The sequence below is a fragment of the Amblyomma mixtum genome, chromosome 2, assembly GCF_055824585.1.
Source record: "Amblyomma mixtum isolate Tamu chromosome 2, ASM5582458v1, whole genome shotgun sequence".
NCBI lineage: Eukaryota > Metazoa > Arthropoda > Arachnida > Ixodida > Ixodidae > Amblyomma > Amblyomma mixtum.
The window spans coordinates 259,545,709-259,567,778 of NC_143013.1; the positions used below are offsets into that span (position 1 = coordinate 259,545,709).

At 45.0% G+C, this 22,070-nt stretch overlaps 1 protein-coding gene across 1 annotated transcript; it reads right to left on the reverse strand.

Annotated features, from left to right (window-relative positions):
- Positions 1 to 3,916: 3,916 nt before the first annotated feature.
- LOC149363716 (carbonic anhydrase 7-like) lies at positions 3,917 to 20,756 on the reverse strand. Its single transcript, XM_089573668.1, has 7 exons — positions 20,593 to 20,756; positions 20,195 to 20,230; positions 10,280 to 10,459; positions 8,932 to 9,083; positions 7,541 to 7,633; positions 6,865 to 7,095; positions 3,917 to 4,132 (listed from the first exon to the last, which is right to left on the reverse strand). Exons 1-7 carry the CDS (start codon positions 20,666 to 20,668, stop codon positions 3,956 to 3,958), a joined length of 945 nt encoding a protein of 314 aa, XP_089429794.1. The 5' UTR covers positions 20,669 to 20,756; the 3' UTR covers positions 3,917 to 3,955.
- Between the last annotated feature and the right edge of the window lie 1,314 nt (positions 20,757 to 22,070).

Sequence of the window (22,070 nt, forward strand, 5' to 3'; positions counted from 1 at the left end):
GCCCGCGAGGTTGAAATACAAAGCCTCGCCTTATACAATTCAGCCTTGCAATATTTCCGACAGATCGCAAGGTATGGCTGCAGCGGCGTCACTAATCCGGGTGCAGCGCTCGGAGGTTATGATCTGTGAAGGGACGTTACGCTAATATCTTCGAGCCTTCGTGTAATCGCATTTGAAACTTCAAATGTCACAGGCGGCGATGAAGTCGCGCTTGCACTTCAATCTTTTTGCAATTTGCAACTAAAATATTGGTGTACGTATATTGATCGATACAAGCCTTATTACACGTTAAGACAATTAGCATTTCTTTCCCATATATTCGCTACTCGATTTTCATAGCGCAATTTCAAACATTCAGCCATGTCATAATACTTCCGCTTTGTCCATTCATTTAGTGCTCATTTTTCTTGGAAAATTGTCTTTTACTACCGATTGCTGGATTAAACCTGTTTTATTTCACCGTAGTACTTAATCCCGAGAAATTCTGGACGATCGCATTTTTTGTTTCAACGGGAAGTTTATGAGAGCAATTTCCGGATATCGTAAGGCTGCAGCATAAAACATGAGTAACATTATGTGCATAAACTGCAGTGTGAAAGAGTTCAAAGACAAGATTGTGGAAACTATGTTGTGATAATTGTGATAAATGTGAGAATGTGAATGAAGAACCGTGACTGCGTGTGAACAGGAACCGCCGAAGGCAGCCATTAACACTACAGCGTCATACCCTTAAAGGCGGAGCGACATACGTACAACATCGAAGATATGCTTTCATTCGGTTCCTGTGCATAGAACCGAGCGGCGAGGCAAGCCCCACTGGCAAAACACCAAAACACCGGTGGACGGTGCCGCTCATCGCTTGCCGCCGTTGCTTGGGTTCGTGCGGACGAGCGAAGATGTTAAAGGGCAGCTGCAGCACTTTTTTGAGAATTTCGCGATATTCAAGGATTCAAATCTATATAGGCTGTAGGTAAAGCATGCCAAGTCCTTTTGCACTAGCATTTAAAATAGTGACGTAATCGACGATTGAAATTTGCGCTTCTCCTCAATGCACTGGAGGAGTGCAGGAAAACTCAGCGCGACGTCACAGAAGGTATGATTTCAAATTACTGCTGCCGTCAGCCACATCCTGCCCTGACGCGTTAGACGCCGCCAAAGAACTCTCGGCAGGGTTCGCCTTCGGTGGCATTGGTTTTTTTCCTTCAAAGCAGGCGTTTGTGCGTTGGAAATGTACCGATACCTTCGATGACTGACGTCATCATGCGCCCCCCACTTGGCGTTGTGCGCTGCGGTGAAGCTTGAAGGCCATCCGGATTTTAATCGGCGATTACTTCACTATTTCAAGTGCCAGCCCAAAAAGACTTCTCATGCTTTACCTCCAAGTTTCACACATTCACACATGCAAGTTTCACACATGCTGGTAGTGAAGAGGATAAGGTCGTGTATTTCTAAAGCCTATGCAGTTTCCCTTTAATGCCCCCAACTTCACGAATATTGTCCAGCAAGAATTGTTTTTAATGCGCTTTGTAGAACCTGAGTTATTTGTAGTAAAAATTCTGAATTTCATCGATCGAAATTATTCCGAAGCCCTCCGCGAATGCGTGTGTGACAGTCGGCGCTATTGCCACAGTACATAACAAGCCATTATTTCGTTTTTCTAGTAATAGCATACCCAAAAATTCTGGACAAAAACATTCACTACAACATTCAATATCTGCAGATCGCCTGACGGCACTCGTGAGTTTTTTTTTTCTATTAGTTTTTTCTGTCATCAACAGCGTTCCCCATTCGTTTTCTATGAAAGTCTTAACTGTCCCATGCGATCGATGAAAACATTTTAAAAGAAATATTTTGCTACATATCAAAAGAATGGACCAATACCTTCAATATTTCCCTTAGAGTATCTTACAGTTTTCTATTTTTGAAATGTTGAACACTGCAAAATCGAGGAGAAAAAAATGAGCATGGCCTGGACATGTAATGCTTAGAAAAGGTAACCGGTGTTCGTTAAGGTGGATTTCATGGGAAGGCAATCCTATGCAGTGGGCGACAGACTGTCAGATTAGGATTAGGATTGAGACTAGGAAGTTTTGCGGGAACAAGTTGGCCACAGCGGGCACAGAAGAGGGGTAAATTAGAAGGATATGAGCGAGGTGATTGTACTGCAGTAGAAGTAGTTGAGATGATTATTAAGATTACAACAATAATGATGAATGCATGCACCCCACAGGGCTTCGCCAATTTCATATTCGAAATGCACCGATGCTTGAGTTTATAATGACATCGCGATGCGTAAAAGCACATATGGTTTCGAAAACATTTCGGAATGTTTCCGGAATGTACGGCCCCGTGCTAGGTTCGGCGCCATATTCGGCCTCAGATTCGGCTCCAGGGTTCGGAGCTGCTTCCAGATGATCTTCGCCTGATTTTGCCTAGGATGGAAGCGAAAAGCGTTTCACACTAAACAAAGCGAAGAGTTCACATTGAGACGCATGATGATGACAGCTACTTTCAGGCAGTGGGCGAACACAGCGAAGTGTCTGCCCTAGGAATAGTTGAAACATCCAAAGCTTTAAGCCATTTGATGCTAGAAGCTTCTGTCGCTTCCTAATATGGGATATCTGCAATTACTTTTTCAGCGACAGGTGCATCAATAGTTTTTCCTTGCTTACGGTAGCAGATGTAGAAGAAGTATTGTTACTGCATGGTAACAGCTAGAGATCACTGACGTCGTCATTGGGAAATCACGTCATCACCGATTGATTAGTGAGAATGGCGAGCAGTCATTTTCATGTACTGACAGTTGAAATTGGTTTGTCTTGCAGTATCATATGATACAGTTAGGAAAGAGGCGTGTATGGCGCTACTATTCTCATTTTTCGCCGATGGCGAGGGGGTAAGAGAGAGAGAGAGAACTTTATTGTCGGAAAATAAAGGTTCCTGGGGATTCTTAGCAGAAGGGCCAGGCGGCCGTTAGCTGATAGCTGGCGGCGACCTCTTCGGCGCTCTCGACGGCTCCCGCCTGGACGGCGGGGTCCGAGCTGCGCAGCACTTCCCAGGCGTCTGGTGAGGGAGCTTCTATAAGAGCTTCCGGAGGAGGATCCTCCGGGCAGTCCCATAGAATATGATCGAGGGTGGCAGTGCTACCGCAGTGTTTGCAGGTGGGTCTGTGAGATCAGGGTAGATGTGGGCATAAATGTACGGGTTCGGGTAAGATTGGGTTTGAAGTCTTCTCCAAGCCACCTCTTGGTGTTTGGAGAGTGACTTGTGCGGGGGAGGATAGATCTTCTAGAGAGTTTGTAGAATTGGGTAATGTCGTGGTACGAAATCACTGTCTCCATCTCGGATCCCCCTGGACGAGAGCCCACCGCTCGACCGACAAAACCTCGAGAGTGTTGGTGGGCTGCTTCGTTCCCTGGCTTCCCTGAATGGGCAGGAGTCCATACCAGTTCTATTTCTCGTTGCAGTGTAATATTTGTGAGGATGTTTCTAGCAGTTAGGGATATTCTACCGCGCGAGAAGTTGCGTATGGCAGTCTTGGAATCACTGAGAATGATGTCAACGCCAGTATTTGCTATGGCCAAGGCTATGGCCGCTTCTTCTGCTTGATCCGCGTACTTGACCGTGACCGAGGCCGCAGAGATGCACTCGCTTCTTCCTGCTATGAATTTGGATGCGCAGATAGCGGAGGCCCCTTGGCTGAAATTATAATCGGATTCATCGGTGTATACTGCTCCGGGATGATTGAGGTACTTTCTATGCAGAGCCCGCGCTGTGACTCGTCTTCTGCCATCGTGGAAGCCCGGTAGCATATTTTTGGGGAGCATATTTTTCGGTAGCATATTTTTCATTGTCAACTTTCATATGTTTTAAACAATAGTTCTCATAGCATGCACTTCAAAGAAAGAGACAGGAGGCAGCTATCAACCTTTCCTATATTTTTTTATACCTCACACTAAACCGGCGTTTGAGTTTTAGCAGCGTAGTCGTCTTCTTCACTTTCTCCATAATCGAAGTTCCTGAACACTCTTCGTCCGTGCAGCGGCATGGTGGGCCGGAAGTTGTTCACCAAGTGGTGTGCCTGGTGGTCATCGTCCCCACCCTCCACTTCAAGCTCACGAAAGGCCTCCAGCTGCGCGAAAACAACGTTTTACACCGTTAGCTGTCCTCTGTTTTGCGCCGTTAGCGCCACCCGCACATAGAGTTTCTTACTATAACCTAGAGGGAAAGCTGGCGGCGCTGCACTTCAGCCACCATGGACGCTCAAAGAATCATGGGACAGTGAGCTACTTGTTGCGGGACAGTCGCATTTTTTCGGGAACACGGAGTGGAACTACTATGATGTTTCATTCCGAAAACGCTGTTCGTGTGTGCGCAGACGACTATGGTGCGAATGTAGTGTGCAAAAGCCATAGTAGCGAAACCGCAACGACACGACGCCAATAAAGGTTTCACTTTTCCGAAGTGCCATTAAAAACCTCTTAAAGTATCCAGCAACAAAATTTTTTAAAACATATTTACTTTTAAAATTGCGCCTGTTCAGCACGAAATATTAGTTTTTGTAGTGTTCATTACTTGGTCAATAGAAGAGCCAGCCATCTCTTATTTTGGGCAAACTTTGCATTTACATGCTTTTCTGCTCGTTTGTTGCAATTTACAGACAGGATATTGAATGTTAGGACAATTGTAGTTATCGAACAGCTTTGCTTTTGTATTATTTTTTGGCCAAAAGTTGTAGTTCTGCAGTCGGTAGCTCACCGCCCCATGATGCTTTGAGCGCCCATGGTGGCTGAAGTGGTCTCGAGGGACCTCCATGCAAAGTCCTATAGACGGGTTGCCAGCTTTCCCTCCAGGTAATAGTAAGAAACTCTATGCGCCCGCACCAAGGCTGGCGCGGCTGCCGTGGCAACACGCGGCGCAACACGCTGATTGGTCTGCATGGAATGACCTCGCACCTGACTGTAGTCTAGGCACACTATTCAGCATGTCAGCGTGCGCAGCGTTTTAGCGTGTCAATGTCGCATGAGGACACTTCTCTTTATTACGGCGAAAGTCTTTAATGGCTCATACTGTCGTCCGTTAACAAAGCGCGTGACACGCGAGTAAAGTTTCACAGGTTCTTTCGTCTTCCTTATTGCACCACAGTTGCACCGCCAGAGACGGTTGGTAACTCGAACTGAAGCTCTTCGCACCAGGGGTGCCCCGTCCGAGACGGTCTTGTGTTCAGTTGAGACGAAGGTGTAAGGCGAACACTTCAAATTTTATGTACAGTATTTACAATAGATACAAGTTAAGGCACTAGACACATTAAGCAGCAAAAAGGACAAACCAAACAACAAAAAGGTGGATCTGGCTAATACTAGGGGAGGCCCCTACTCGGCGTTGCCGAAGATGCGTTGCATCTCACCTTAGCCCAGAAACCCCGCTTCCGGCTCCGGGGCCCAGTTTTAAAGACTTAAAGGCCCGGCCCACATTTGGTGGCTTCCAATCATGTACGATGTTAACATGATTGGTTTATCGAGAGCCTGGCCAGCCCTCCAGCTTCCGTAAGGCAAAACGCCCTTTCCACAAACCCAAACGCACGGTCGTGTCAAATGAAAATAAACACAAATATACATTCGTGCTCGGTACCGCGTGTCGGGTGGACACCCGTACTTCCCGGCGCGTTCGCGAGCGGCCGCGTTCCAAGAAAGGAGACGCTCCGCTTTGAGTGCCCCCAGCCGCGTTCCGATGACCCCCGCGAACGCTACCGATACCTTACAACGCGTTTAACTCGGGAACTAAAAAAGAAGAAAACCAATGGCTGCTTCAGATAGAGGAGGAAAAAAATGAACCTAGAAGCTAAGTTTGATGACTGTAGATTGATTAATTAATTATAGGCAAAAATGTTGATATTGCGTTGAAATAGCGTGGACGTCGCAATAACCACGGGAACGCTGTGACGTCACATCCACCAGAAGTCGTCACGGCATAGTGAAAATTCTCACAGAATGGTCGGGAAAACGTCGGACTTGTGTAAAATTAGATGGAAAAATGTGTAATTAAACGTAATTAACACTTAAGATCCCCGAAAGATGTACAATCTGGGTATTGATATAACCACGGGAACGATGTGACGTCACATCCACCGGAAGTCATCACTGCATGCGTAGTGCCCTCGGCTTTTGCCTCTCAACACTTTAGTTGCCAAAGTGTCCTCGCAATTTTTTAAAGAAACTGGTTGGCTTCCTGAGGAGTCCGAAAGCGGGAGCGCCACCATAACTTCTTAACTCCTTTTATCGATTGATGGCTTTGCCTCCTCGTCACTGAAAAGCTATAAAAGTTGGAGGCCAACATTGCGAGCTAGTACATCTGGCCTATAGAATGTGGCGGCTACTAACGATGCATAGGAAAAGAATGATCCCAAAAAATTACCGAAGACACTTTGGAAATTCTAAAGTGTGCTTGGCGAAAGCCTTGTGGTCAAACCACTGCCACTTCCCCGAACCGCTTGGCGTGGAATCACTGGGCCGCATCGGATCCATGCGTCTCACTCACTCGACTGCAACGAGACTTCTGGCGAAGGAGCGGCGGTGCAGCTGCCACTGCCGACGTACGCGCGCTCGTTCTACCGCTACTGTGTGACGTCACGGTTGCTATGCACAACTGCGCCCCCCACCGGCGCGCCGGTTTCTAAGGAGGGGAGGAGGTTGCGCCGCTGCGCGGAGGAGAGGCCGCAGCTGGCACGATTCCAGCGCACGGACGGACACCGCGAGCATGAGCCATTAAAGGCTTTCGCCTTAAAATAGTCCCTCCTCTTAAACAAGTGAAACTGCAACTCCGTCATCACAAAATATGTCCCTAAAGAAGGACCTATGGACTTGCCTGGGCCTCGCTGATCTTTGCTGGGTTCCTGAGCACAGCCCAGATAACCGCTTCGGAGCAGGGTGGCGTCGTCAGGGAGCCCCGATAGATGTAGGCCTGTTGTGCGTCCCGCGGCAGCAGGTCTGCTAGCGCTAAGGGCTTGGACAGCCTCACCTTCAGCGTGTGCTGGTCGTGCATGTGACGGAGCGCCTTGACGAGGCTGCTCAGCGCCCGGTTCCCACGCCTGCCTGCCTGCGTCAGACGGCCGATGTGCACGGGTCAGCCGGAAAGATATGACTGCGATTTCTTGCTAGGCCAGTGGTTCTCGGTGATGAGAGTGCAGAGGAATCTTTGAGAACACGTATGCTTTAGGTACATGGTTTAAGACGTCTTAGAAATTTTTACATGGAGGTTGGTTGGGTGCGGCTAAAAATAAGTGAGAACCAAACTAAATAAGTCAGAATAATGGCTTTTTTCGTATCTTTACAAAAATATGTGCAAACTTCCAGTGTGATGTCAGCAGCATGCTGTTGATAGCCCGTAATGTTACCGCACATAACCCAATAAGCCTGTCAATGGTATTCGCGATCCAAGCGGTATTTCACGCTAGATAGAGGAGCAAATACAAGGGGTCAAAAAGAATAAGACATACAGGAGGGAACATTTCACTCTCGACGACCAAAAAAAGTAACAATACCTCGAAGAACACGCCGACGACCACAAGTCCGTCATGGTGCTTGTAGGCCTCTTCTGGGGTGCGGTATTTGGTGTTCATATGTACCAGGTGCATCTGGAACAAAGTGGGGAAGCAACGCTTGCTGCAACGTAACCAAAGACCGAGTGGAACCGCCCGTGGCTTGATTCGCGCTTGTAATATCTGTTCGAAGTAGCTGGAGACGTCGTCTGGATTATATGCGCGCTCTTAGCTTTAAAATTACTACTAGGAGTGAGCAATCCACTGCGGCGTACTAGTGCTCGAACATCGGCTTCGAGCGACAAAAATCTGCATGTCGGTGTCGGAGAGCGTAGATATTAAGGCGAAAGCCTTTAATCGCTCATACTGTCGTCCGTTAGCAGAGGGTGTCAAATTTTGGCAGCGTGTGAACTCGTGAACTAAAAAAGATAGGAGAAAACGAATGGTTGCTTCAGATATAGGAGGGGAAAATGAACCCAGAAGCCACATTTTATGACTGTAGAGTAATTATTTAATTAACTATATTTAAAAAATGTCAAAATTGCGTCGAAATAACGCAGACGTCGATATAGTCACGGGAACGGTGTGACATCACATCCACCGGAAGTCGTCACGGCATAGTGAAAACTGTGACAGAAGGGTCAGAAAAACGTCGGATTTGTGTCAAATTAGATCGGAAAATGTCTAATTAAGCGTAATTAACACTTAAGATCCCCGAAAGGTGTATAATTTTGGTATCGATATAGCCACGGAAACGGTGTGACGTCACATCCACCGGAAGTCGTCCCGGCATAGTGTCCTCAGCTTTCGCTTCCCAACACTTCAGTTGCCAAAGTGTCCTCGCAATTTTTGCTTCCGCATAGGTTCGCTGTGACAGGCTATTAGCCCGCGAACGAGAATTCCTACAAGTAGGTTACCGTCACAGGAACCCACTATTATTGCGAAAGCAATACTACTTGCACTTTCACGCCTTTGCCGTGCCGCGGCGGTGACCACCATTGACCTTCATTTGACCTTGATTGCATTAGATTGGATTAGATTGGATTGGTGTGGATTGGACTGGATTGGATTGGATTAGATAAAATTAGATAAGATTAGAATACATTACATTGATTAGATTAGACTATATTAGATTACATTAGATTAGATTAGATTACATTGGATTTGATTGTATAACCGATGCATCACCACAAGCACCACCACCAGCTACACTACCAGCTGAGCCATGGCGTAGGTACGGATATTGCTTTCGCAATTACCGGGCTTAACCAAGCTAAGCCAGAGCGAATTTTTTCAGTTTCATATATAGCACCTTCTTCTAGACTCGAGTTATCATTTATGTGCTCGTGATGCAGACAAACTGCCCAAATTCTAGCTTTCTGTGCGACGTATACCTCCATAGCGAACGGTCGTCCATCGACGAGGTGTTCTGTGCCTTCCGTGGAACTGGCTCCCCAATGGAAGTGGAATTGGAGAAACTTGTACACACCGGGCAGGCCATGGGCGGTGACGGCCGCGCGGCTGCTCCTTTCCGGGGTCACCATAACTGTTTTTAAAAAGGGCAAGTTACACATTGTCAGCCACAGAACAAACACAGTCCTGACATGGAAACGCTGCGTGCCAAGTGTCACTATACGGCTTACGTGTTGCAAAAAAAAAGATTGTGCGCATTATAGCTAACATTGACTACTTTTCTTCTACAGAACAATATTTTCCTTGCTTGGGACGATAATTCCTCATTGGTCGAAATGGACTGTGACGTAACAATCCTGGTAGCGAATCATGTTTGGCGTTGACGCCAGAGGTTACGTGGTAGTTTGTGAGGTCTGATGTCGCACCAGAAGTTTGAATGGACGTACAAATAATTAAATTAAATTACCATTACGAAAAAATAAAGACAAGTAAATAAATACAATGAACGCGCTGCCTCTACGCCACAGTATCGCATGCGTTCAAAAACGGTAAAGTAATAAATAAGGGATACAGTGGAAAAGCACCGGATGTCACAAGATTTGATGCATGTGAACAGGGTTTCTGGTAACTTCGTACGAACAAACGTGAGTAGTATTCTACAATTCTTGATTATGGTCGCTTTTTCGTTTATACGATACATATGTAAAGCATATGCATTGGTGCACATAAAAAAAGATAAGGAAAACGATGTCTGCATCATGCATTTACGTTCGGCAGTTCTTGCGTAGCCTTCGGCACTTCCTGCGTCCCAATTGCGCATGGCGGTCCCCGCGAACAAACATTCTCAGTTTTCTTCCTTTTTGTTTTCTTATTTCAATCTATCGATCAATTTAACTAAAACAGCCACAAGTTCACATGAAAGTGGCTTTTTCCCATTTGCGTCATCTGACTGTAAGGCAAATATTCGATCCGTCGAGCATTATTTCATCACTATTGCAGACTGCAGAGAGGGCCCTATACGGGTCACTGTATATATTTACATTGTATTTATGTAAATAGATTTATTGGCAGTGTACCCCTCCCCCTGTCCTTTCTACTATCCCCTCACCTCTTTCTTTTCACTTCTACACACTGCCTTCTATCTTTTATTTTCGCTGCCCCAGCCCAGGTGCTTCCAGACGCGACAGCAGATGCCGGGGTAGCAAAAATTCTTTTACCTTCCATATTCAATGCAAATAAAAGCCACTACTACTACTGCTACAACCGCGAGCATGCTTTGCACTTCCAAAGAGAGAATGCAGGTAAGGCACGGATAAGTAGGGTGTATACCTGTGTGTCCGTTGTTCACGATGTTGGCGTGCCGTAGTCGTTGCGTGTAGTTGACGTACTGGAGCGGGCCCATAAACCCGTTGTAGATGGTCGCACGGGTTTTGATGTCGATGGGTGACTGGAAGTCGCCACCGCACTGGTTCTCCGCGTTCAAGTCCAGCTGGGCCCATTCCTGGACGCCTGCGGGATAAGCAGCATGTAACGATGTCATCCACTGCTCAGTTCAAACACACCAGCAGTAAATTTCGAGGATGCCAACAGTCACCGAAGTCTAGGAAAGCATAAGAAAATGTGTTTCTTTTATAACTTGTGGTGTTCATCGACGAGAAGTGTGTTGTGTGACCATTATTACCTGAAAGGTAATTTATTGCACAGTTCAAGATGAAACATCCACATGCCGCCAGGGGGATTCGAACCCACGACCTCCGTATGTCGCGCACGGTGCTCTATACCTAATGAGCAATGGCGGCTACTGTCCAACCTTCTACTTACGCATGTATCTGGGTAAAGTGTAGCCTAACGTTGAGAGTCTTCACCAGCGCTAAGGTTAAAGTGAAGTACCGTATTTGTTTTACCAAACGCTACGATCTGAAGCAGAAAATTTTGAAGTGAATAATGTAATGCTGAAGTAGGTCTATTGCATTTGTAATTTTTCTAATGGATACTAAAGCGCAGAAAGACAAGCACACGTGAGAAAGGCCACACAGGACAAGCGCCTTTCTCACGTGTGCTTGTCTTTTAGCGCTTTAGTATTCATTATGAATCTATACCAACATGTCCAACTTTCTGCCCTCCTTCAGTGTAATTTTTCTGGTTCTTTTTTGAACAACTACACCTGCAAAGAAGCTTAAGTGAGTCGAAAATTTGCTCACTTCACTACTACTGTCGTTGATAGCACTACCGCTACTACTACCACCAAGTGCTTATTGTTATTATTAGAATTATTAATTAACTAACATGTACTTTGTTTTCCACTTCCAAATAATGACTGAAACTTGTGTTACTAGAATTCGAAATATGTACGTATTTTTGCTATTTCTATTTGTGTTTTAGTAGAGTTTTATATCGCGCAGAGTGATAAAAGATCTGGAGTATCATCAAAGGAACGCACAGCGCCCGAAGGACGGAGCTAAGAAAGAGACAAACACCTTAATGCTATACATTTCTAGTACATCGCGCCTTCTTTCTCAGTGTGGTCAGCGCTGTGTTTGTCTCTTTCTTAGTCCCGTCCCTCGTGCGCTGTGCCTTCAGTTTGAACTATGTACTTACTACAATGTACCTATGCGCCTATGACAAATACCTTACTCATCAAAGGGCTCCATCCACAACTCCCGCTCTAGTTCTGGAGTCCCGCCTATATAAGAACATGCATTTTATTGACTGACTGGCAATTGATTGATTGATTGATTGATTGATTGATTGATTGATTGATTGATTGATTGATTGATTGATTGATTGATTGATTGATTGATTGATTGATTGATTGATTGAGGAGCTTTAGTATAACACAGGCCTACTGGTGTAGACGCATTCCAGGCCAGTTAGGGGCTGCGCATGCGCTAACATGTGAGTGTCGGCACACAGAGTGCCCGACGTACAGATATGGACAAAAGTTTGCAGGATATGGGTTTGCGGGGGGGGGAGGGGGCATATTTTATGTGATCCAGAAAAGTATGTCAACAAGAAACACTGAAAAACAAATGGACAAACGTGCTCCATCCTCTGGAAAAATGCCAGCTGACTGACCCGCCAGGCGGCAGAAAAAAAAGTTTAATGTAAATCCGCATCCCGCTAACTTTTGTCGATGAGTGTACGCCTATGTTCCCACCATGATATAAGCTTTTTATTCTGCGGACATAAGTGGTCAACTGAAGGGGCTGCTGTACGCCGGAGCTGTCCAATGACAGTTGTCCGCCGAAAAAAAAAACATAATAATAAAGAAAACTTCGGCAGCTGTGGTGCAAATATTTCAAGGCTGCGTCACACAAGGTGCGCTTAAAGCAATTTATCTCTATACCCCTTTCTCTCTATTACATTGTTCCTGACCAGCAGTTGTCGAACAATCGCCAGCGCCGCAGTGAAATTCAGGGAAATCCAGGACCATATCTTTTTTTACTTTCCCCATCACCTCAGTTACAGAGCTACGGAAATTCACTTTCAGGTTAGCGGGGGACACAATAAAACCTTGTCCGAACATAAAACGCTTGTATGCCTTTCGTGATCCGCTTTGACTCACATCTCGGTTCTATACCTCTAGCCGTCTCTTTTTTTATACACAAAAGGGGTCCCATATATTCCCACTCATCCATCACGCCAGGTTGAATCGAAAAGAAATAGCTCGCCAACATCGGCAACAATAGAGAACAAGGCACGTCCGTCAAGTCAGTACGCTGCAGCCATGTTTCGATATACAGATACACAATGTATACAACACGGTTTTCTGGGTGTCGTCTTTGATATGTCTTTGTACACAACGGGCACAGTTTTTTGGGGCGTAAGCTCTACTTCGCGACCAAAGCTGCAAAATCCGGGCCATTGCTGAAGCCTTGACCTTGACATTGAATAAGTGCATAAACAAGATAAACATCGCCGCGACTGGGATTCCAATCTGCGGCGGCGCTACCAGATCAGCTTCGCTGGTCACTGTACGACAGCACTGTGCTATCGTTGCAGCCGATCATGCCTCGCGCTATGTTAATGATGATGATGTCCTCAGGCTTAATTGCGCATACCCGCGGGAGGAATTGACCAGGGGGCATAGGGGAAATGTTACGGCAACACTCTCGCTGTTGTTGTTGTTGTTAGCCTTTGAAAGGATGGCACGTACCCACACTGGGGGATCGGCCAAGAATCGGGAGGTGTAGGTTGCTATTCACCTGTACATAGCAAAGGCAAAAGAAAGGTGAATAGCAACCTCACATCGTCGTCTTCATTAACTTCCATCAGCGGCACGAATAGATCGGATCAGTTTAATGTTAATCAGAGCCGCCGACTTAGCAAAGCAAAACCATGAGCCAGTGAGGCTAAACCCATGCTTTTGTACGTGCACTTGGATTAATTACGTTAAAACCCTTCCATTTTTTTAATTCATGTCCAGCATTCCTGGACACAAATTTTTAAAATTGAGAAATTGCAAGATACGCTTACGGAAATATTGAAGATAATGGTTCGTTTTCTGATATATAGCACAATCTTTCTTTGACTGCCATAGAAAATCAATAGGTAACGGTTCTGACGACAGTAAAAACATTAATAGAAAAAGAAAATAAGGTTGGATGGTTTGGTTTATGCGGTTTAACGTCCCAAAGAGACTCAGGCGGTGAGGGACGCCTTAGTGAAGGGCTTCGGAAATGTTCGACCACCTGGGGTTCTTTAACGTATACTGACATCCCACAGTCCACGAGCCTCTAGAAATTCGCCTCCATAGAAATTCAGCCGCCGCGGCCAGGATCGAACTCGCGTCTTTCGGGTCAGCAGCCGAACACCATAACCAGTGAGATAAGACTGCCGTCGGGTGATGTGCGGATATATCGATTGTTGTAGCGAAATTTCACATTATATGAAAAAATTGCGTTTATAAACGGTTTCCCACTCAAAAATTCTTTTGTCCAGAATTTTCGGGTATGCTATTGCTAGGAAAACGAAATAGATGGCGTGTTATGTACTGCGGCAATCAATAGCGTCGGCTATCGCACACCCGTTCATGGAGGGCTTCGGAATAATTTCTACCACATATTGTTTCTACACCGTGCGCTAGGATTCATCATAACGATTCATCAATTTTTATTTTTTATTTTTTGCATAAGGAGAAGGCTCAGAGGCTCACTAAAAACGACTGGAACTTCGCACAATCCGAATATTGATAATTCAAAATCGGTGGTGTTCGATTTCTTTTTTTCAAAATAAGCGGTGTCAGAATGGAGAAAGGTCCGGCCAACCGGGCTCACCTGTTGTTGTTGTGACTGAGAGAAGGATGAAAAGGAAATTGCACGGGCCTGCCTACTGGCTCGAGCCAAGCCACCACCGCTGCCACGTGCAGATAGAGGAGAGTTAAAAGATCAGAGGAAAGAGAAAAAGGAGAGAAAAGACGCGCGTCGCAGCAACAACTGCGTCCGCCGGAGCGGACGCTGCTCAAAAAAACAGATAAGCGGCCGAAGCCACGCTCGCCAATACACGAGATATCGTCGAGACAAAAGCGTAGCTCAGAGTGCTGACTTACAACCTTATAAGTCAGCCTCCCATTCCGAAGATGTCGCACCAACTTTACCACGCTTCCACTTTGATCGAGCTAACAAGATTCCACTGCATTTCCTAGACCACATGCAGGCGCCTACAGTGCATCCGCCATCTTTAAATACAAACTTTCCATCGTTAGCATAAAGGCTGAAACACCCATTGTCCGAACACAGGTCTCTAAATCAAAACTACTAATATACTCACCCGTTCTGTTAAGGCGCAGCAAAAATTAGCGCCCTATCATACGAATGTACTGCGTATACTTGACCGAATGCTAACAGAATCGCCGCATGAAAGCGTGTTGGATTATAGGCCTCTAGCTCGCACACGCAGGCCACTCATGAACCTAAGGTGGAATTATGCTAGTCACATAACATAGTATTTACAAGCCGTTTTGAAATAACAAAAAGTTAATACAGTGAAGATGACAGCTCATAGGACATGTTGACAGCTACACACGGCAAAGTTTGAGGGAAGTATTAAAGTGCTCCGGGAATGAACAGGAAGCGTCCCCTCCCCATTGAAACGGGGTTGTGGCGGCTGCCACCATGCTCATTTTTTTTGCCTGTGTATTTAATTAAGCAATCCATCAAACTCAGCGGTATCATCTGCAAATTTGCCATTTTTCTTTAAATACGAGTTTTTTTTATCCTGAACCTTACGTCACCGCCCTGCTTTTCAGCAACCAATCTTCCAATCGCTTTCTGCTAAATTCTACCGCAAATTCATTCACATGACCTGCGTTATCTCTCGGGCTTCAGAGAGAGTGACTATGCCTGCATCGACATCCGGATGCATACTTCCACATCCTAGCATAAGACGTTATATTTTTATACATATTTACCACAGCCTGCGCAAGTGTCATCTTGGCTAAATTTCTCTTTGTAGCTTCGCGTTCTAACATGTCCAACATTCTCGTACAAAAATTTTGAAAATTGCAAAATTGTAACAAACTATTGTGAGAATATGGAAGCTAGTGGTCCATTCTTCTGATATGTAGCAGCATCTCTCTTTTAATGTGTTTACATCGATCGCATCGAGGAGTTAAGATTGTCGTAGAAAACCAATGGGGAACGCTTTTGATGATAGAAAAAACGTCAATGGGAAAAAAATTCAAGCCTGCCGACGAGAGAAATGGATATATTGATTGTTATAGAGAAACCTATCATTATCTGAATATATTGCGTTCATCAACGGCTTCTCGTTCAAAAATATTTTTGTCCAGAATTGGTGGGTATGAAGACAACCTAATCGATCTTGAAAGAGTAGGGCGCTGCCTGTTTAACTATCATGAAACGACTCCTTCCTGGTTTGCCATTTACCAGTTCTAAAGCCTTCTTCTTTTCCATCGAATTAATCTAGTTCTGCTTTATTTACCAATCATTTTGAGATCCTTATTTCTTCATTCTTCTTTCCCGCATACTGGTTAGTTTCCTAGCGCTTTTCTGCTACTGTGAGCCAAGCCTTTCATTTTAGGCATTTATATACCTTAGCTGCCCACCTGTTATCGTCAAATTTCCTCAGGCGTTCTTCATATAATATTTTACTCTAAGCTTCCCGTGCTTCGAACAATGCCCAACCATGTCCCCCTGTACTGCCTCATTTATGGTTTTGCCGTGAGCACCTAAAGTGCTCATATTCCAACAGCTCTCTCATTCATTTCTAGTCCCGACTGCACTTCTGCCATAAGGCACAAAATCCTATTCCCACAAGTAAGCCCTGGCGCCATTATCAATTTCCAAATACGTCTCAGTTATGTTATGTTATTCCCTATGCTTATTACGGAATCTCTACGCCTTTTCACCCCAACAGTCTGTTGATGCTTTTCCATGTATATATCTGTGCTTCTTTTACCCATACTCATAGATATTTGTATTCCGCGAGTCTAGATACCTCATGATCTTGTGTACTAAGCATCTTTTTTCTTTCTTTCTTTTTTATTTGAGACAATTTGGTACAAATTGGCTCAGGAGGCAATAGCAAAAGGCCCTGATGGGGCCTGACTAGGCTATGCCCCCCTGACAGCGCAAGCAGCACAAGTGTACATATGATTACACATCATAAGCAGACCAAAGTAAAACACATCAATACAGAATACATAAAGATACAGATACACACCGTGTTAGAAAAGGAAAATAACTTATTTGAACTGTAAAAATACAAAAACATTTTCTTATGTACTGCATCAAGTTTATCAGTAAACAAAAATGTTTCACCAAACGAAAATTGATAATGTGAAATGCAATCCAGTGTGCATAAGTAATGGAATATGACCAATAGTACATGATGATAATACAACATAATACAGATTAATAGCACCAAGAGTTGGCTCAGGAGTTTAACCCATGCACCTCCTGCTCAGATAAAAATATTGCTTTAACTTGCTTTTTCAATTGAACAGGAGACACAACAGAACTTATTAAGTTTAATATGTCAGGGTATTTGTTGAAGAGTTGTGATCTGGCCCTAACTATTTCGCTCTGTCTTAGTTCATACGGGGACTGTTTAGCTTGATAGTTTTCTTGAAATTTCGGTGTATCTGCACGGTATTGGCGTAGCGCTTCCAGAGATAGTTTTTGTTTAATCAGTTGTTTTACCTGAAGAATGCTATATCTGGTAAAATAGGGGGCAGTGCTTTCCGTGTAGGGCACGTTTCCAATGGCACGCATAGCTCATTTTTGTAATGATAATAAGTATTTCATATTTGTCTCGGTTGTCGTTGACCACACCAGAGAGCAATAAATGAGACGCGAGTGGACAAGTGCATAATATATTTTACGTTTAACCCCAGACGGGAGAAATGATCTTATTTTATTCAGTAAACCAACTGCTCTAGCTATATCTGCTCTTAAGGCGTCGACATGAGGTGTCCATGACAGATTTTCATGGAACACGATTCCTAGGAATCGGATCGTTGATGTGTGTTGAATGGATACTCCCTGAAATTCTATTGGTAAGGGTGGAAAATGTGTTGGTCCTTTCGACCTAAACAATAAATATTTTGTTTTTGTCGTATTCAGTTGCATCCTATTTGAGTTTAACCATGTATTTAAATTTCTAAGCCAACTATTAGCTTCCGCGCATATTTCATGTATGTTATTTCCTGAGAAAAAGACGTTTGTATCGTCTGCGTACAAAACCATTTTTTTGTACCCTTGAATGTTAACAATATCATTAATGTATAGCAGAAATAATACAGGTCCAATAATAGACCCCTGGGGTACTCCATATTGAATAGTTTCCATCTCCGATTCGACTTTATTTATTATTGTGAATTGTGATCTGGAAGTTAAATAGCTCTTTATTAGAGCAAGTGCTACACCTCGGATCCCGTAATAGGGGAGTTTACGCAAAAGAAGTTCATGCTGTATGCAATCAAACGCCTTTCGGAAGTCTAAAAAATCAGTAGAATCGTTGAGGATCATCAAACCTGACTTAAATGCGCCAAAAGTTAAGCCTAGAGCGTCTCCTTCATGTTCACAAGGATTAACCAGAGTCTAAATCACCCTGGCTATCAGCTAACAGTGCGATGTCATCCGCTTACATTACACCGGTGAGCCTCTGCTCTACAATCGTTCCGACTAATATGTATGATAGATTATAATCTAGATTACTTTCCTGTAGCCTTCTTTCCATATTTAGTATATAAATCATGAACAGCGATGATGATAGTGGACAGCCCTGCCTCAGTCATTTCATTTGCGTACATCAACAGTTGTCGAACATCTCTTCCCATCGAATTGCAGCTTTACTATCTCGATATATTTCCTTTTGGAAATCAATAATCTCATGAAAGGTTCCTTCATCTTTGAGTATGTTCCACAGGAATTCCATACTTGCGTTATCGTACTAACTGCTCCTGTCAAGGAAGGCTAATTACAGGGGCTCGTTTTTCCCTCTCGCTATTTCTATGCATTGGGTCATCTAAGCGTCATCTGAGCGCATACCACTTCTGAAGCCGTTCTGAAGTCCTCCGAGTATCTTATTTCTTTCACTCATATCTGCATTTTTAATTTCACCGCCTGTGTTGCCAAGCTGTATGTAACCGATGTTATTTTAACTGGTCTTAAGATTTTATGTTCGTCCGATCTCCTTTCTCTTTATAAATCAAATTCACTCTACTCTATCGCCAGCCGTCCGGAATTCGCTTATTTGTTATGAATGTCTTCAATGATTTTACCAACGTATCCTTACTGCTTGCAGCAAGTTCACAAACCAGCTTGATAGGAATTTCGCCTGTCCTGCGGCCGTGCAGTTAGGAACATTTGCCTCCGTCTTTTTCCAGTTAATACTGATCAGTGCTAAGCTCATTTCCATTGTGCTGTCCTGTGCTGCTTCTCTATTCCTGGAAATTCTCCAATGTCGCTCCAACATGACTCAGCTATAACTAACGTAAAATATTTCACAGCGCCGTCTCCCTCCAAACATTTTCCCTCGGCATCTTGGATCCGATCCTGTTTTCTTTGATTCGTTTTACTCAGACAGTTCAAATAGTGCCAGATTTTTTCTTGGAACACCTTTAGTTGTATTGCGAACTTCAGCCATCCACCCGCGTTCATTGTACTCCCTTGGATAGTTTCCACTGATACTCGCCTATATCTCTTTACCATGGCACCTTTTCATGTTTGAGACACCAACGATAAGCATCTGCCTACTCTCTCACTTTCTCCCGACTTCCGGTGTCTGCTTGCTGCTATCACTCAGGCGCTTTTGTCCTGTCCCCTTGCTGGCTCTGACCATACCTCCTTCCTGGGATTTACATTGTTCCCCTTATCTCTATCGCTTCCAGACTTTTTAGCTACCACTTGTGAATAGCTGGTACCCCCCCCTCTCTTCCTGCCACGCCCGTGTAGGTGCCATGCACGTGACTCGCGCTGCAAAGTCCGCCATTGTCGTTCTCGATGGCGGTGTCGGCCATTTTTTCCCTCCATTCGAGCAAACTGTTCCCTATGTTTTCCATTTTCTACCTCTTCAACCTCTAGCTCTCTATCCGGCGCATCCACACAGTCCCTAATATTTAGTTTCTACATTTACGATAACTAGGTTGCGCTGCTCAGAGAATTCTAGCAAAACTTCCCACTGTAATCTGTGTATCCATCCGCATCCTCGGTGTCCATTCATGTCCCCCAATCGAATGCTGACGGCTAACGGCAACCCTCCAAGAGTTCTTACTCGAACACACGTCCAGCATTCTTAGAAAAGAATTTTGAAAGCTGTAATATTGTAAGGTACTGTTAAAGAAATATTGAAGGTAATAGCCCATCCTTCTGATGCGTAGCGAAATCCTCCCTTTAAAGTTTTTCCATCGTTCACATCGAGCATTTAAGTCTGCCATAGAATACCAGGGGGGAACTTTTTGATGACAATTAAAACGTTGATTGCAAAAAAAAATGTTAGCCAGCCGACAGAAGAACTGCGGATACGTTGATTGTTATAATGAAACCTTCTAATATATGAAAAATTTGCGTCCATAAACTTTTTCCTGATGGAAAATGCTTTTGTCCAGAATTGCCGGCTGTTGTATGTGACCACTTAAAACGCTATAGATTCTTTAAAAACTGCGGAGCTGACGTCGTGCCTTGTCTGATACTCCAGTGGTCGACCACGAGACTCCAACATCGCCTGTGCGCCCAAATTATGCCTGCGCGCAAAAAGTAAGGACAAAGGCACGGCACTTACCTTTTGTTCCGTAATGCCAGTGGCTGTGACCACGACCTGCTCGGGCGGAGAAAAAACAAAAAAGAAGACATATACACATTTGAGCGCAGAATGCGATTGACGCTTTTTTTTTTTTTCGAGAAAGAAAAATCATTTCAAAGAACTCGAGTCTCAAAATTCAGAGGCAAATCATCCTCGCATTTCGCATGGATATCGGTAATGACTAGACTTTTTTTCTCATCTAGTTATAAGGTGCGAAAGCCTTTGCTCTCTTAGAGGACGAACTCTTTCAGCAGGTCACGTGCTTTTCTGAAGCTTAATGTCAATAACGGCGGACCTTGTCTTTAAAAACTAGCCGCCATTATGTATATAACCACTCGGTGATCGCCACGGCCACCATTGAAGATCAGGGTACTTACATGCGCTGAGAAGCATCAACCAGCACCAGAGCCAAGCAGTCAAACAGCATTTTTGTTCGCTTGAAAGAGTAGACATGTCGATGCGAACACTTCTTACACCGCTGCAAGCACTCGACAACTCGTGTGGCGAGAGGCCTGACCACTCGCTTCTTTCTTCACTAAGAACAAAAACAGCGAACCGTACTAAAGTGTATACAGGCGCGACGACAAACTGGACCACATCAGCGTTGCCTCTGCGTGCCTAATCACACCTAATAACAGCCGTTCGTCCGCTGACACAAAATTCTTGTTTCCCGCGCCTCGTTCGAGCGCTGTCGCGTACTGGCTAAGGCGAGGATAAGAACGAGCGAATATAGAAAAGAAAAGCAGAAACTGTCGTCGTCGGTTTGTCTCCTATGCACCCGAATAGCGACACGCCGCAGCAGATGCGCGGACAGTTTTTCTCTTTTTTTTAATCAGGCCCGGCGGACCTTTTCCATCACGCGTGTTCCTCTCTAGAAAGCAGTCCGGCCGCAGCCTCCACGTTAGTTGCGAGCAGTACGATGAGGTGCTCATTCCCTGCGCGACACAAAGTAGTTCCGTAATCACTGAGCCTTAAAAGTTTCAGCTGTTTCTTTCCGCGGAGTTTTAAGGGTTTAAGGGCACTTGGATATTGCATGCTAAGCCTAGAAAGATACTAGTGCCGCAGGTTCAAAGTTTAACCTCTACGGCGGAGTGATACAGAGATCGGAGAATCCGCTTCTTTGCATAGCATTGCCGCGACCGCTTCCTCCGCGATTGTGCTAGTTTTGCACGCAACAGCGCGAAGACAACGTACCTACTACTGCGTCGTTCCACTTTCGTACCCTCTATTTTTGGACCTGGACGGTCGCTGCCTGCTGCTGCTGCTACTGCAGTCGCTGTTTTTGTCAATTCCTTTGTCCTGGAGAGCGGTCAGTTGTCGTGTAATTCCGCACGCACGTATCTTGTCCACTTCAATTTCGTTGGCCGCAGGACTCCGAAGTTTCCGACCATGCCTGCTGCGTCCTGGGGCCCTGCGTTCGCTAGGACGTTTGATCTCGTAAATATCAGCCCATGCCGCCGCGAACGAGCGCGACAAGCAGCTTCTGTCAGCCTACGGCCAGGTGTCAAACATGTTTGATGCTTATAAACCTGACCGTGTACGCATACATATCGCTCTCGACGGCAAGCCATTCGTTAAGCGGAACAGTCAAATGGTGCGTGACGGCGGGGGCGACAAGCATGGAAGTGGGGACACTGGGATACGAGAGCGCCTGAGGCACAAATAAGAAGCGGTGGCAGAGAATGGATTACTCGGAGTCTCTAATTACCGCTTGCTTGACGTCACGCTGAACGAGTGCCTCTCTGGCCGTTTGTAATTAATGGCTTCAGTGATCGTTGTCAATTGCGTGCAGCGTTACGCAAGCTGTGGAAAACGGGATCATGCTTGTCTCGCAGAGGATGTCGCGTCGCGAAAG

Excerpts from the sequence above, each read along its gene's own strand:
- LOC149363716 (XM_089573668.1), bottom strand. The coding sequence starts at position 20,668 with ATGTCTACTCTTTCAAGCGAACAAAAATGCTGTTTGACTGCTTGGCTC. Across the intron at positions 20,231-20,592 it reads GTTGATGCTTCTCAGCGCAT|GTCGTGGTCACAGCCACTGG; the intron begins GTAAGTACCCTG and ends CCGCCCGAGCAG. Across the intron at positions 9,084-10,279 it reads CGTGAACAACGGACACACAG|TTATGGTGACCCCGGAAAGG; the intron begins GTATACACCCTA and ends TTTTAAAAACAG.